At 47.1% G+C, this 16,755-nt stretch overlaps 2 protein-coding genes across 2 annotated transcripts in view; one reads left to right on the top strand and one right to left on the bottom strand.

Moving 5' to 3' along the window:
• The window catches only part of LOC140460047 (uncharacterized), a 49,394-nt gene extending 44,382 nt beyond the window's left edge, over window positions 1–5,012 (top strand). Inside the window, exon 7 of the mRNA XM_072554453.1 lies at window positions 655–5,012. Coding sequence (XP_072410554.1) covers window positions 655–1,364 — 710 coding nt within the window. The 3' untranslated portion in view covers window positions 1,365–5,012. The remainder of the gene's footprint in view (window positions 1–654) is intronic.
• LOC140460915 (uncharacterized) overlaps window positions 1–16,755 on the bottom strand; it is a 158,719-nt gene that overhangs the window by 121,310 nt on the left and 20,654 nt on the right. The window lies entirely within an intron of this gene.

The raw sequence follows: 16,755 nt of genomic DNA, 5'->3' as shown, positions 1-16,755 counted from the left end.
GATAGGGATGTGGGCCCAATGCTGACCAAATGGGATTAGATTAGGTTAGATATCTGGTCGGCATGGACAAGTTGGACTGAAGGGGCTGTTTCTGTACTGTATACTCAATGACTCTGGCTTGCCACTAACGTTTGCCATGTGTGTGTATATTCAGTTTCTCTCTGGTTGTCAATACTTTGAGGTCTTATTTCAACTACCACCCCCCCCCCCCAAACCCCTGTCCTGCCCCCGGTCCAACCTCCCTATCCCAGATTGACAGTTGTGACTTTTGTAATCTCTCTTTTTTTAGAGTATTTGAAGACATGAAGGTGGAAGTTTCAAAATAAACAGATGAAGGGCTTATGCCTGAAACGTTGACTCTCATGCTCCTTGGATGCTGCGTGACTCGCTGAACTTTTCCAGTGCCACACTCTCGAATCTGACTCTCCAGCGTCTGCAGTCCTCACTCTCACATTAATGTCTGACAGTCACTCAGTGCGTTGGGATCGCAACAATTTTCGACTGTGACTGTGTGAGAAAGAGCAAAGCTTTTTTTCTTGTTTCAGTACATTTTCGGCATTTATGGGACTGGATGAGGGACCCTCCTGTAGCAGCGCACTGAGTGTGGAGTCTGAAACAGTTATACGGCTTGGGAAGAGGAATCACAGTGGTGAGTGGGCCGTACACATTTGTGTACAGCTGAAGCTTCGGCCATGGAGAAACGTGAGGAATCCCGCCCCGTGGAGAAACCATGGAAGTGTGGCGACTGTGGGAAAGGCTTCCGTGTCCCGTCTGCCCTGGAGACTCATCGACGCAGTCACACTGGGGAGAGGCCCTTCAGCTGCCCAGAGTGCGGGAACAGCTTCACCCGCTTCTGCAACCTGCTGGTCCACTGGCGGGTCCACACTGGGGAGAGGCCATTCAGCTGCCCTGAGTGTGGGAAGAGGTTCACTAGCTCCTCCCACCTACTGGCCCACCAGCGGATCCACACTGGCGAGAGGCCCTTTCCCTGCCCCGAGTGCGGGAAGGCCTTTAGCGAATCCTCCACCCTCATAAAGCACCGGCGGGTCCACACAGGGGAGAGGCCCTTCAGCTGCCCTGAGTGTGAGAAGGCCTTCAGCTATTCCTCTGACCTGCTGGCCCACCGGCGGATTCACACGGGTGAGAGGCCCTTCAGCTGCCCCGAGTGCGGGAAAGGTTTTACCCAGTCCTCTGCCCTGCTGGGACACCGGCGTGTCCACACTGGGGAGAGGCCGTTCGCCTGCCTTGAGTGCGGGCGGAGGTTCACAGTGTCCTGCAACTTGCGGAAGCACCAGCGGGCGCACCAGCGTTCTCAACAATTGGATTCCGCTGGTGACGCTGCTGTGGATCACCCCCAGAACTGAACCTCCTGCCTGTTCTGTCAGTGGGCGCCGTGATAGGCTTTTTCTTTGTGCTTGACTGCACCACCCCCCCCCCCCCCCCTGCCTTTGAACTTTGGAATCGAAAACACAGCAAGCCAGGCAGCACCAGAAGATGGAGAAATGAGCATTTTGAGTATTAACCCTTCTTCTACCAAAATGTTGACTTCTCCATCAAAAATGATTTACCAGGATGTTGCTGGGGATTGGAGAATTAGAGCTGCAGGGAGAGGTGGAATAGAATGGGGCTGTTTTCCCTGGAGCATTGGAGGTGGAGGGGTGACCTATAAAGGTTAATAAAATCATGAGGGCCATGGTTAGGGTAAATAGACAATGTCTTTTCCCTGGAGGTGGGGGAGTCCAGAACCAGAGGGCAGAGGTTTATGGTGAGAGAGGAAAGAATTAAAAAGGGCCTAAGCAGCAACAGTTTCACACAGAGGGTGGTGTGTGTATAGAATGAGCTGCCAGAGGAAGTGGTGAAGGTTGGTAAAATTACAATATTTAAAAGGCATCTGGGTGGGGACATGAATGGGAAGGGTTTAGACGGTATGGGCTGAGTGCTGGAAAATTAGTATAGATTAATTTAGGATATCTGGTCAGCATGGATGAGTTGGACCGTTGAGTCCAAGTAACTTTGAAAAGTTCAATCTTGTTGAGCTCACGTCCTGAAAGATTTCAAATGCTTCCCTCCAAGTGATGCTGTTTAAATATGCTGAGTTAAACAAAGTATCCCATCAAGTTTGACACAAACCCAGAGTTGAAGATGTCAGAAGTCTCATGCCACCAGGTTACAGTCCAAAGTTTAGTTGAAATCCCAAGCTTTAGAAGCATTGTTCCTTCATCACTTCACCTGAGGAAGGAGCAGCACTCTGAAAGCTCGTGAGTTCAAATAGACCTGTTGGACACTCACCTGGTGTCGTGTGACTTCTGACCTTGATCCAGCCTGATCCAACACCCAACACCTCTGCATCAGAGTTATAGAGTCATAGAGATGTACAACATGGAAACAGACCCTTCGGTCCAACCCGTCCATGCCGACCAGACATCCCAACCCAATCTAGTCCCACCTGCCAGCACCTGGCCCATATCCCTCCAAACCCTTCCTATTCATATACCCATCCAAATGCCTCTTAAATGTTGCAATTGTACCAGCCTCCACCACATTCTCTGGCAGCTCATTCCATACACGTACCACCCTCTGCGTGAAAACCTTGCCCCTTAGGTCTCTTTTATATCTTTCCCTTCTCACCCTAAACCCTCTAGTTCTGGACTCCCTGACCCCAGGGAGACTTTGTCTATTTATCCTATCCATACCCCTCATAATGTTGTAAACTTCTATAAGGTCTCCCCTCAGCCTCCGATGCGCCAGGGAAAACACCCCCAGCCTGTTCAGCCTCTCCCTGTACCTCAAATCCTCCAACCCTGGCAACATCCTTGGAAATCTTTTCTGAACCCTTTCAAGTTTCACAACATCTTTCCGATAGGAAGGAGACTAGAATTGCATGCAATATTCTAACAGTGGCCTAACCAATGTCCTGTACAGCTGCAAAATGACCTCCCAACCCCTGTACTCAGTACTCTGACCAATAAAGGAAAGCATACGGATATTTTTCAGCATGATTTAGTGAGATGCTCACTTGGAAACTCAAAACTGTCGGAGCGACAAAGAGACGCAGGTCATAGAGTCCTACGGTGTGGAGACAGGCCCTTTGACCCAAACCGGTCCATGCTGACCAAAACGTCCATCAACACTAACCCCATTTCCCTGCACTTGGCCCGTATCCTACTAAACCTTTCCTCTTCATGTATTTGTCCAAATGCCTTTTAAATATTGTTTAATGTACCTGCCTCAATGTACTGGCAGCTCATTCAATACAAATACCACACTCTGTGTTTAAAAAAAAAAGTTACCCCTCATGTTCCCTGTTATTCTTTCCCCTCTAACCTTAAACTGATGTCCTCTAGTCCTCAATTCCCCAACTCCAGGAAAAAGACTGAGTGCACACACACTATCCATGCCTCTCATGATCTTGGATAAGGTCCCCGCCCTCAGTCTCCTATGCTCTAAAGAAAAGTCCTAACTTGTCGAACCTCTCCCTATAACTCAGACCCTTGAGTACTGGTAATATGCTTGTAAATTTTTTTCTGCACTCTTTCCAGTTTAATACCATCCCTGTTATAGCAAGGTTACCAAAACTGAACACAATACTCCACGTGTGGCCTCACCAATGTCCTTGAAACTGCAACGTAACTTCCCGACTGTTATACTCAATGCCCTGACTGCTGAAGGCCAGTGTGCCAAAAGCTGCCTTCACTGTACTGTCTACCTATGTTGTCAGAAGTATAGGACTTACTCCAAACTGGATCCACAATCCAGCTGATGGGACAGGAAACTGCTTCCTTTCTTGAGATTAGTCTCCCAGAGAGAGTTTGCTGGCTGACTGTCTAATGTACTGAACCTCACAGTCCCCACTGCCCTTAGTTATCTGGAAGGGGTCCACACACATGTTCCTAAGGTGGAGGCCTTTATCATCTCTTTGGGATTGATCCCCATTCATTTGATGCTATTGAGTCATACAGCCCGGAAACAGACCCTTCGGTCCAACCAGTCCATGATGCCCCACTAAACTAGTGCCATCTGCCTACTCCAGGTCTGTATCCAGTAGTAATAGTCATAGAGATGCACAGTACAGAAACAGACCCTTCAATCCAACTTGTCCATGCTGACCAGATATCCCAACCTCATCTCATCCCATTTGCCAGCACTTGGCTCATATCCCTCTAAACTCTTTCTATACTTACACACATGAAGATGCCTTTTACATGTTGACATTGTACCAGCCTCCACTGCTTTTGCTGGCAGCTCATTCCATACACACACCACCCTCTGCATGAAAAGATTGATCCTCAGGTCCCTTTTAAAACTTTCTCCCCTCACTTAAAACCTGTTCCCTCTCGTTCTGGACTCTTCTTTTTTTCCCCCACCTAAAGTCCTTGACTATTTACCCTATCCATACCCCTCATGGTTTTACAGACTTCTGTAAGGTAACTGACACCCCAGGGTAAACAACCCCAGCCTATTCAGTCTCTCCCTTTCCCTCCAAACCTCTCCTATTCATGTACTTATCTAAATGTCTTTTAAATGTTGTAATTGTACCTGTGTCCTCTTGAAGTTCCACACACGAACCACCCTCTGCATAAAAGATTTGTTCCACATGTCTGTTGTTCAATCTCTCTCCTCTCACTGTAAAAATGTCCCCTGGTCTTGAAATCCCCCATCATCGGGAAGAGACAACTACCATTAGCCCTATCTACACCCCTCATGGTTTTATAAGCATTGCCTCTCAATCTCCTCTGCTCTAGCGGAAAGACATCCCAGCCTATCCAGCCTTCATTTCAATTTGATAATAGTGGCTCAATTCTAAGCCAACACCGTGCTTCTTAAGTTCACCTGATCTTAAAATGAAAGGCACCCTATTCATTTAAAATGTCTGCTTTCTATGCAAAGTCGGCCCTGGTCGGGAAATTGCCAGTGGTGTCTTATATTCCCTTAGGCTACTTATGACTGGGTCATATGCTCTGTTTTGAGATGTATGAGTAAAACTTCACAATAAAAGATTAATGGAGCCTTTATTCATGACTCATTATTGAACACACTCTCCATTTACAGATATGATTGAGAGGCTTCTCCGAATAAATATTTGACTGATGATGGAGTTTGTCAGTATTTTGAGAGTCACTTTGGCTCTGTCACAGCACAGAGGCGGGCTCTTTCAGACAGAATACTTCAAGCAGAAAATTCTCCCACATCGGCTGAGCAAACTCAACGTGTTTGTAACAAATTGTGAAACTTGAAAGGGTTCAAAAAACATTTACAATGATGTTGGAGGGTTAGAGCGAGACGCTGAATAGGCTGGAACTATTTTCCCTGGAACGTTGGTGGCTGAGGGCTAACCTCGAGGTTTATAAAATCCAGAGGGGCATTGATAGCGTAAATAGTTTCCTCAAGGTGGGAAAGTTTTGAACTAGAAGGCGCAGTTTTAGGGTGAGAGGGGAAATGTTTAAAAGGGATCTCAAAGTGGTAAGTTTCTCACAGAGGGTAGTGTGTGTACAGGATGTGTCCAGAGGAAGTGTTGGAAGCTGGTACAATTACAACATTTAGATTAGATTAGATTACTTACAGCGTGGAAACAGACCCTTCGGCCCAACAAGCCCATGCCGAAGCGCAACCCACCCAGACCCATTCTCCTTCATTTACCCCTGCACCTAACACTATGGGCAATTTATCATGGCCAGTTCACCTAACCTGCACATTTTTGGATTGTGGGAGGAAACCCACACAGACGCAGGGAGAATGTGCAAACTCCACACAGAACCCGGGTCTCTGGCGCTCTGAGGCAACAGTGCTATAACCACTGTGCCCACCTTTGATGCTGTGCATCTCTCCGCAGACAAAGAAACTGTTCAGTAACATTGACTCAGAGTGAGGTTGATGCAACGTGGTCATATTTGTCCCGCAAGGAGACAGACCCTCAGAGGAAAGGGGCGGAGACACCTCTCCACCAATCACCAAGCCTGCTGTCGGTGCGGCCTGATTGGAGAGCGACAGTCACGGGGCGTGTCTATGAACGCCAGCCGCCATTGGTCAGGTGGAGTGAGGTGCGCTCTGATTGGGCGGGGCGTGGATGACGCGCGTCACTGAAGGAGGAGACGGAATGAAGAAGAAAAACAAAGATGGCGGCGCGAGGCTGCGGTTTTCTCATCGACTCAGCGGGCGGTTTCTGACGGAGGGAGGGGGGCAGACAGGCATCGTTTACCTCAGAAAATACCTTTAAAATACATTTCAAATTAAAGCCCGAACTTTTCAAACAAAAGTTGTGAAGAAAAGGAGACAGTCCCCGGTGGTGGGGGGTTTATTGTTTATTTTTGTATAATTTCCGGGGCCCGGGAAGGGGGAGGTGACGGTTACCGGGTGAACGAGAAAACAAATTAAAAATGTCGGCGGTGGAGGAGAGAGAGCCGGCGCCCGCGGCTTCTTCGGCGGCGGCCGGAGCCCAGGAGCTCAACAACCCCCCGGAGCTGGAGGAAGGTCCGAGCTCCAAGAAGCGGGGGGTCCGGCTGGAGGCTGGAGTTGCTCAAGGCTTGTATCTATTAACTTATTTAAATGGTACCTACTGTATGGGGCTATGGTTTACATTAAAACCGGAGGATCATGTCAGAGTGTTTGTTTATATTGAGCAGTTGTAGTTGGTAAAATACACTCCCTGGAGGAGCACCATTTGTTATCTCCCATCTTGATTTTTCGTTTTTTTTTGGTCAAATTTGTGGACTATAGGTAAATTAATGTTACTTCTGCATTTCTGCAATTCCATTTTACAAAGTAAAATGAACTCACACCAGTGTGTAATTGTTTTAGCCACGAGCCGAGTCAACAAGAATGGAAACGATGTGGAGGAAATATATAATTGTTTTTGTATTAGCTAAACCTGTATGTCAGAAGGTAGACATTACGGGCAAATAGATAAGATGTTGTGAGGGGATGAAGTTAAGCTAGATATGCCTGTACAAACAGTAGGTATAAACATCTGTTTCCCACTTTTACAAAAACACAGGAACAAACCCCAATTAAAAGGGTCATAGGGATCAGAACAGCCTCGGGAAAGGCACAGATGAAGGGGGGAGATAATGATGAAGAAAGAATATGCCTAACAATGACCTACAGCAGGATGAGGTCAAACAGCCTTGTGAGGCCAGGAATAAGCATTTTGTCACAGACAAGGCTGGATAAGGCAAGAGATAAACAGGGGTAATGGGGGCCGGTCTAGGGAAGTGGAAGATGTAAACAGGGGAGGGAGCAGTGTAAAACAATAGAAATCAAATCATATAAATGTTGTGAATGAATTGAATTTGGTGTGTATGTCCTCTGCCTTATAGACACTGGACATCACACCCACTTGCAAGTGTAAAATAAATGACACTACTGATTCAGATCTTGTCTCGGACTGAAATTATTGAAGTGAGTGGGCTTTGTTTCTCACAAATTTAATTTCATATTAATCAGACTTTGTATCCACTGTGTGCTATTAATTTATTTGTTGGATTATTGCAAGATAAAAATAATGGTGTAATTTCATTTCTGATGTCAGAGTTTGACATTGAACGTGCAGGTGTGAATACTAGTTAGGTTGTGAAAATAAATCAAGAACTTGTGGTTTTTAACAAAAAGAGCAGTTCACCACTATCAATGGCATTGTCTCATTTGAAGGTGATGAGTTGAGCCTGACCAACAAACCGTTTCATGCAGTCACCCAATTTAATTAAAATTTTCTTTAACTTTATTTAAAGAAAATAACTCTGGTAGGTGAAGATTTATACAATTTGTTTATAAGATTTATTTATATGTCCACTGCTCTCGATGTGGTCTCCGCCACATTGGGGAGATTGGACACCAACTTGCAGAACAATTCAGGGAACAGCTCTGGGACACCAAAACTAAACAACCCCACCGTCTTGTGGCTGAACACTTTAACTCCCACTCTGTCAAGGACTTGCAAGTCCTGGGCCGCCTCCCCCTCCAACTCTAGCTACCTGACGCTTGTAGGAAGAACACTTCATCTTCCACCTTGGGACCCACCAACTACATGGGATCAATGTAGATTTCACCAGTTTCCTTATTTCCCCCCCACTCCCACACCACACCACACCACACACCTTGTCCCAGATCCAACCTTCCGACTCTGCATCGGCATCTTGAGCTGTCCTACCTGTCCATCTTGCTTCCCACCTATTCGCTCCACCCTCCTGTCTTACCTATCATGATCAAGTCCCACCTCCATCTACCTATTTCATTCACAGCTGCCCCCCCAGCCCCATCCCCATCCCCAATTATCTCCCAGCCCCCTTGGAACATCCTTCATTCCTGATGAAGAACTTGTATTCTAACCAAGACTCTGATGAAGCAACGTCCTCAACAAATAAGAAAGAGCTCCCAATTCAGATTTATTTCCCCATACTTTTAGAAATAAGAAATGTGTTTTTCTTCCACTAGAAAGTGATCTTCCACTTTGCGGTGTCTGAAGTGTTATGCCATACCACTACTTTGCCCACCTTTTAAGAATCCTTTCAACCTGTTTTTCTGACAATGGTGGAGGTGATCAATAGCAATTGTTTCACTCCTCAATGCCCCATATCTCCTCTTATGAACCACTTTGACATGTTGTCTGAGTGTACTTGGTTTTCAAAATGAAGTTTGGCCATTGAAGTGAACAGGATTAATCTTTATCGATCACTAGTAGTGTTTACACTAACTGTAATTATCACCAATTTGCTGTCTTTTGTTCCACCAAAGCTGGAAACAATGATCTGTAGCTGTATTGCAGTCAGGTGTAGAAAATCACCCCAAGGATCATCACATTATTATAGTTGACTGAAGCCATAACAGGAGGCATTGCGTGGTAATTTGAGACTAAAAGCTTGGCTGGAAAGAATGTAGATTGATGAGAGACATCAAAAGACAGAATCTCTGGCTACAATCTATCAGTCTGGCTTGATTAAGTGGTGCTCTTCAAAAGCATCTTCCAAACCATCACCTCAACTACCAAGAGCAGGTAAGTGTGAACACAGCATTCCTTTGCTTCTTTGTTATTGATTAAAATCCTGGAATTCGCTACTGAACATTACTGTAGACCGCATCATATTTGTGAAGCAATTTAAGAGGCAGCTCAGCACCACCTTTTCAAGGACAGTTTGGGAAGAGTTGTTGGCAGAGCCAATGATATTCACATCTCATGAAATAATAAGCAAAGAGGCATGGCAGAGGATTGGCTAACCAATGATACAATTGGGATAAGGGGCATGTTTAGGATGGCAAACTGTAACTAGTAGTGTGCCATAGGGATCAGTGCTGGGGCCAAAATTATTTACAAAATGTATATGAATTCCTTGGACAAGTAAAGTGAATATACTATTGCCAAGATTGCAGAAGAGATGGTTGATGGGAAGGCAGGTGGTGAGGATGACATTAAATGTCTGTTGAGGGGTTAAGCAAATGAACAAAGCCTTGGCAGATGGAATAGAATGTGGGTAAATGAGATTGTGCACTTTGGCAGGAGGAAAAGTGCTGAATGTTAAATGGAGAAGGCTGTTGAATAGAGGGATTTGGGAGCTCACATTCATGCATCTCTTCATCCAAGTTCAGTGAGTAATAGGGAAGGCAAATGGGAGGTTGGCCTTAAATAGAATATAAAAGTAGGGAGGTTATAGTGAACCTATGTCAGGCACCAGTCAGGCCACAACTGAACACTGGGAACAGTTTTAGGGCCCTTTTACCTAAGGAAAGATATACTGGCATTGGAGGCAGTTCAGAGAAGGTTGGCCAAGATGATATCAGGGATGGAAAGAATATCATATGAAGAGAAGTTAATAGGTTGGGCCTGTACTTATTAGAAGTTAGAAGATTTAGAGGTAACCTTATTTTCACACAAAAGATTCTAATGAGGCTTGACTGGCTTGATGTGGAAAAGTTTACCTTTGTGGGTGAGTCTAGCATCAGAGGGAATAACCTGCAAATGAGGGATTGCATGTTGAAGACAGGAATTTTTACTGAGGGCAGTAAATCTGTGGAACATGTTACTACAGAGTGATGTTGAACCTGGGTCGTTAAGTGCATTCAAGGCTGACAGATTTTTTTTTCAACCAGTGAGGGAATTGAGGATTATGGGACAATGGAGTTGATGTTTACCAGAGCAAGCGTGATCTGAATAAATGGCAGAGTTGATTCAATGGGCTGAATTGAATATTGAATAGTAAATAATAAAGGGGAAAAGGACACAACTGGCAACTACAGGCAGTGTTGGAAAATTGGAGATTGTACAGAGTTGGTGGCATTTTGGCATTGTTACTGGATTTTCAAATCAATTAATATATCTGGAATATAAAGCTTATCACTGCTTTGGTGATCTTAGCAATTGATATAAGGACCTATCTTGAAAAATGTCGTGCTGGAAAAACACAGCATGCCAGGCAACATCAGAGGAGCAGGAGAATCGACGTTTTGGGTATAAGCCCTTCTTCAGGAATCTTTTAACGGGTGGTGCGGGGTTGTGGGACTATGAGGTTGGAGGCGGTGGATAGGAGATCCCCTGAGGTGATGATGCTATGGATGGTCTGAAGATGATAGTTTGGTGGTGGGGTCATGGTCAAGGGGGTAGTAGGAGGAGGTGTCCGCGAGTTGGCGTCTAGCTTCAGCGGTGTAAAAATCGGTGCGCCAAACTACCACTGCGCCTCCCTTGTCTGCTGGTTTGATGGTGAGGTTGGGGTTGGAGCAGAGGGAGTGGAGGGCTGCGTGTTGTGAGGGTGAGAGTTTGGAGTGGGTGAGAGGGGTGGACAGGTTGAGGTGATCAATGTCACGGCGACAGTTGAATATGAAGAGATTGAGGGCGGATAAGAGGCCAGCATGGGGTGTGTTGGAGGCAGGAGAAGGGATCGTCAGAGGGTGGGCAGGAATCCTGGTTGAAGTAGTAGGCGTGGAGGCGAAGGCAGCGGAAGAAATGCTCTGTCTAGCCGCGTGTCGAACTCATTGATCTGGGAGCATAGGAGGATGAAGGTGAGGCCTCTGCTGAGGACTGATCATTCATCCTCAGAGGAGGCGAGGTTTGGAGGGATCGTGAAAACACGGCAGGACTGGGAGCTCTAGGACCTGGTGTGGGGCTGGAGCTGGGAGTGGGGGCGGAGTTAGTCGTGGGGGCGGCGTGGCGTACGGTGTGGTCCTTGAGCAGGTGAGCGACGTCACTGGGGGGCGGAAGTTGCTGCGGCGACAGCAACTCCGGGGGTGGAAGTGGCACATCAGGCAGAAATGGCGCTGGTCCCGGTGGTCGTGTATCTGTTGGCGATGGTCTTCCTGGCGATCGTGGAGGGCGGTTGTCTGGGTGGCGATCGTGGAGGCTGCATGGTCGGTGGTGGCTGTTATCTGTGCGGCAGTGGGGGCAGAAGTGACGTCACCGTTCGCCGCGGCGGTGGTGGCTGCAGCAGCCGCGTGGGCAATGGCGCCCGAGCGGCTCCGGAGGTCGCGAGAAGGTTCAGGAACGGTCGAGGAGTTCGGAGTGTGGGGGTGAGTACATGAAAGTTTTTGTACTTTCTTTGATGTTCAATATGGCTAGGAAAAAGCGTTTGTTCAGTGTGTGAATTATTCTGAGGATGAGGAACAGCAGAAGTCCTTTGCAGGTCTGGGAGAGTGTTGTCCTGAGCTGGGGCAAGGCTGACTGCAGGGAGTGTAGGTGGCGGCGCATGGCTGTGAGCGTGGATCGGAGGATCCTGAGGGAGGTCTGTTGCTGGAGGCTTCCGGTTTGTTGCAGGTACTGGTTGTCCTGGTTGAGTCCAAATTGTGTTGTCGAGTTTGTTTCTGGATGTGGCTGAAGAGCTTCAGGGCAGAGGAGATGGGGGGTGCAGTGAGAGAGGGACTCTCTGAGATCCTTGTAGAGGGATGAGGAGAGCTTCTTCAAGGTAGGCATCCTTGCAAGAGGATTTGCAGTAGGTTAAAATTAACTAGGAGAAAGTGAGGATTGCAGATGCTGGAGACCAGAGTTGACAATGCGCAACAGAACCAGAACGTTATTGGGATCAAAGACATTTAAATGACAGGAGACATTATCCCTGAAACGATCCGAATGTGAGCTGAAAAATTTTCACACTCGAATTGGTTTCTCTGGGGATGCAGTGTCTGCCTCACTGCAGCCTGGTCAGTTCCTCTGCTCCCGTTCAGAGCTGAGTTGTGGGTGACCACATGCTGGCCTGGGGTCAAGATGTTAGAGGGTAAAGGTCAACTTGGATTGAGGGCATCCTGTGTCATGTCAGTGAGGTCAAGGGTCGCTGCTTTACTCGACTTATAATCGGGGTCAAGGGAATATTGGGCTGGGCTTGTATCAGTTTGAGCTTCAAAGAATTAGATGATCTGAGTGTATGAATCCCTTTGTGCCAGAGACTAGAAATGAGTGGACACAGTTAACAAATAAGTGGCCTCTCATTTAAGATGGGAGAGTTTTGCTTTTCTCTCAAAGGTTCCCGAGTCTTTGAAATTCACTCCCTCATAGAGCAGCACAGGGTGGTGACTGAATGGTTAGCACTGCTGCCTCACAGCATCAGGAACCCAGGTTTGATTCCACCCTCAGCCAATTGTTTGCGTGGTGTTCACACATTCTCCCCATGTCTGTGTGGGTTTCCTCCTACAGTCCAAATGATGTGCGGATTAGGGTGGATTGGCCATGGGAAATGCAGGGTTACAAGGATAGGGTAGCTGGATGGGACAGTGTCAACTTGATGGGCTGAATGGCCTGTTTGCATGCTGAAGGGATTCTAGAACTGCCTGGAGCGTGTAACTTACCAGATGATACGTGGATACTTTTCATACACTGCTTTTATTCAAGCCTGCAGAGCCACTTCGGCAATAGACCCGCCCAAATGATCAAGGTCATCTGTTTGATATACCGTTTTTTTTATTTTAAGAGCAGCTTATCTATACCAATCAACAGTATACACTTGTCTTTGGGATATCGACATCCAATTATGATTAGTAGTTCTGGTTATTTTATTTGTCTTACCTTATTGTATGTAACCACCTGTCCAACCCGTCCATACCGACCAGATATCCCAACCCAATCTAGTCCCACCTGCCAGCACCTGGCCCATATCCCTCCAAACCCTTCCTATTCATATACCCATCCAAATGCCTCTTAAATGTTGCAATTGTACCAGCCTCCACCACTTCCTCTGGCAGTTCACTCCGTACACATACCACCCTCTGCGTGAAAAACTTGCCCCTGAGGTCTCTCTTATATCTTTTCCCTCTCACCCTAAACCTATGCTCTCTAGTTCTGGACTCCCCAACCCCAGGAAAAAGACTTTGCCTCTTTACCCTATCCATGCCCCTCATCGTTGCCTAATCACAATTTCCAATGTCTATAGAGTACTTTTTTTTTGTCATGACTGTTCTCTTGAACACTGACTTGTGATCTCTGCATTGTTGTCAAAGTTCCTTATTTGTCCCTACAGTGTCAAGGTTTTACTTTGTCGAATGTCTTCCTGGCTTTTTGCAGTTAGCATCCTATATTCTGCTCTAGTCAACATTTTCCCTTCCAAGTCTGTGCTGAGGATTTCATGAGAAATTTCACGAGTGTGGTGAAACTGTGGAACTCACTACCATAGTGAGTGATTGGGGTGAAAGCAAAGGTAAGCAAGCCAATACAAACGATTGTCATTATCACCAGATTCACAGCACAGTGAAATTAAAACATGCAATGTCCCTCAGAATTTGTCAACTCTTCCTGGTCGGACTTGAAGAACAGATCTTGCATACCAAAAATTATAATTTAAACAAAAATTAACAATTTTATAAATGCTGCAACTTTACTCAGGCAAAATTAAACAAGATAATCTAATTAATAGCAATGATTTAAGCTCTTTGATCATGCCCCCACCATCTCATAGACAGAGACTTCAGGGGCAAATTAAAAAAGAAAATAAAGAAATGACCAGTTTAACCAGTTTTCAATAATCGACTTCCAAGCTTTTGTGCAATTATTGGACGATGAGTCATTCACACGCACATAACCATATATCTAATTTCAAAGTCACTGCCAAATGCGAATGGTTGTCCCGATGCGTTCAGCTACTTCTTACAGACTACGACTCATTCCCAGAAAGAGTCAACAGTTCTTTAACTGGACAGAAAAAACTAGAGAGTAGCAGCTTCTGGGCTCAACATGCTGCAGCTGAAGCAAAGTTGGATGGAGGGAAGTCCAGCAGAAAACAAAAATAGCTCACCGACTCTCCCACTGCACCCACTGTCAGAAAGGGCGGGAGTTTCAGTCCTGGGGGTGACCCACAACAGCATCACCAGTGGAATCTGATTGTTGGAAGCGCTGGTGCCCCCGCAAGTTGCAGGACAACAAAAACCTCCACCCGCACTAGGGGCTGGCAAATGGCCTCTCGATAGTGTGGATCCGCCAGTGCCTCAGGAGATGGGAAGAATTGCTGAAGGCCTTCCTGCACTGAACGGTGAACGGTCTCTCACTAGTGTGAACCCGCTGGTGCCTCTGCAGTACATAGGAATTGCTGAAGTTCTTCCCACACTCAGGGCAGGAAAACGGCCTCTCACCGGTGTGACTGCGCCGATGAGTCTCCAGGTTAGGCGGGACATGGAAGTGGGATTCCTCCGGTTTCTCCATGGCCGAAGCTTCAGCTGTACACAAATGTGTGTGCAGCCGCTGCCATGAATTCCTCTTTCCAGGCCATATAACTGTTGAAGGCTTCACACTCGGGGCGCTGCAAAGATAGGGTGCCATCTAGTCCCATTGATGCTGAAAACGTACTGAAACAGGGACCAAAAAGCTTGGCTCCTTCACACAGACTCATAGTCGAAAATTGTTGCGGTCCAGGTGGGTTGATTGACCGTCAGACATTGACATGAAAGTGAGGACTGCAGACGCTGGAGAGTCAGAGTCAAAAGGTGCGGCGCTGGAAAAGCACAGTGGGTCAGGCAGCATCCGAGGAGCAGGAAAGTCTAAGTTCTGTTGATTTTGAAACTTCTGTCTTCAGATCTTCAAATACTCTGTACAAAGAGATTACAAAAGTCATCAGTGTCAGTCCAGGGCAGAAATTCTATTTTCTGCAGAACTTTTTGTTTGCTTTTGCACAAAAGAAAGCACCATCCTACACTCCCCTGACTGTGATACTTCAGGATCTTACAGGAACAGAAAAGCCAAACGTCAAGACTGACATCTCTTTGAATTTTGGATAGTTCCACCTGAAAGTTAATATCTTTCACGACATTGGAATAATGCTGAGAGTGAGCAGGTCTGATTTTGTGAAGCAAAAACAAAGTGTGTTAGTTCAGGATAAACCTACAATGCAGCTTCTTGAGAAGTAACCAGACACAAAATGGTTAATGTCTGGGGTGGAGGATGTGTGTGGTGGAGATGAGACATAAAGGCATTGACACCAATACCAGAGAGAAACGGAATATACAGATGTGCAGATTAGATTAATTTGCCATGCTCAGTTGCCCATAGATGTGTAGGTTACGTTCATTAATCAGGTGTAAATGATGGGGGCGGGGGGTGGGGGGTGGAGTCAGTCCAGCATAAAATACACTAAGCCCACTGACTCTCCCACTGTTAGAATGGGCAGGAGGTGACTCAAAGCAGCATCACTTTGTTGGGAGCACTGGTGCCCCTGCTGGTGTTTCTGCAAGTTGCAGAACGACAAGAACTTCTGCCCACACTCAGGGCAGATGAACGCCCCAGTGTGGACTCGCCAGTGCCTCAGCAAGACGGATGAGTCAACGAAGCCATTCCTGCACTCTGAACAGGCAAACGGCCGCTCATTTGTGTGGACCCCCTGGTGGACAATGAGATGGGATGCTTGGGTAAAGCCCTTTCCATATTTGGAGCAGCTGAAGGGCCTCTCCGCGGTATGGAGCTGCTGGTGCCTCAGCAGGGCGGAGGAATTGCTGAAGGCTTTCCCATACTCGGGGCATCTGAAAGGCTGCACGCCAGAGTAGGCAAGCAGGTGGGAAGAGTGGCTGAAGATCTTCCTGCACTCAGGGCAGGTGAATGGCCTCTTGCCAGTGTGAACCCACTGGTGCCTGTGCAGTGCATTAGAATTGCTGAAGGCCTTCCTGCACTCAGGGCAGGAGAAGGGCCGCTCGCCTGTATGCACATGCCGGTGAGTCAGCAGGATGGAGGCATCGCTGAATGCTTTCCCGCACTCGGGGCAGGAGAACAGCCTCTCCCCGGTGTGACTGCGCCGATGAGTCTCCAGGGCAGGCGGGAAACAGAAGCCTTTCCCGTAGTCGCCACACTTCCACGGTTTCTCCATGGCCAAAGCTTCAGCTGCACACAAACGTGTGCAGCTCCTCTCCACTGTGAATTCCTCTTTCCAGGCCCTATAACTGTTTCAGGCTCCACACTCAGTGCATTGTAACAGTAGGGCTTCTCATCCAGTCCCACTGATGCTGAAAACATACTCAAACAGGAACCAAAAGGCTTTACTCCTTCTCACACAGACATAGTTGCCATTCCGATGGACTGAGCGACTGTCAGACATTGACATGAAAGTGAGGAGTGCAGACACTGACAGGGCTACTTCTGCATCGTGATGTCAAAAATGGGTGCGGGGCGGATCTGATAGCGGAGCCCGCGCTGTACCTGCTCTGGACAGTCAGCTGCCTGGCCCACACTGTACCCTCGCTGCCCTGAAACAAAGGGCAGGAGAGTTGCAAATATCTCTTCCTTTCATAGAATCCTTACCATGTAGAAGCAGGCCACTCGGCACAACAAGTCCAACCCAACCCTCCGAACAGCAACACACCCAGACTCATTCC

This window comes from Chiloscyllium punctatum, chromosome 36, assembly GCF_047496795.1.
Source record: "Chiloscyllium punctatum isolate Juve2018m chromosome 36, sChiPun1.3, whole genome shotgun sequence".
NCBI classification, from domain to species: Eukaryota; Metazoa; Chordata; class Chondrichthyes; order Orectolobiformes; family Hemiscylliidae; genus Chiloscyllium; species Chiloscyllium punctatum.
This window is presented reverse-complemented; position numbering and strand designations above follow the sequence as displayed.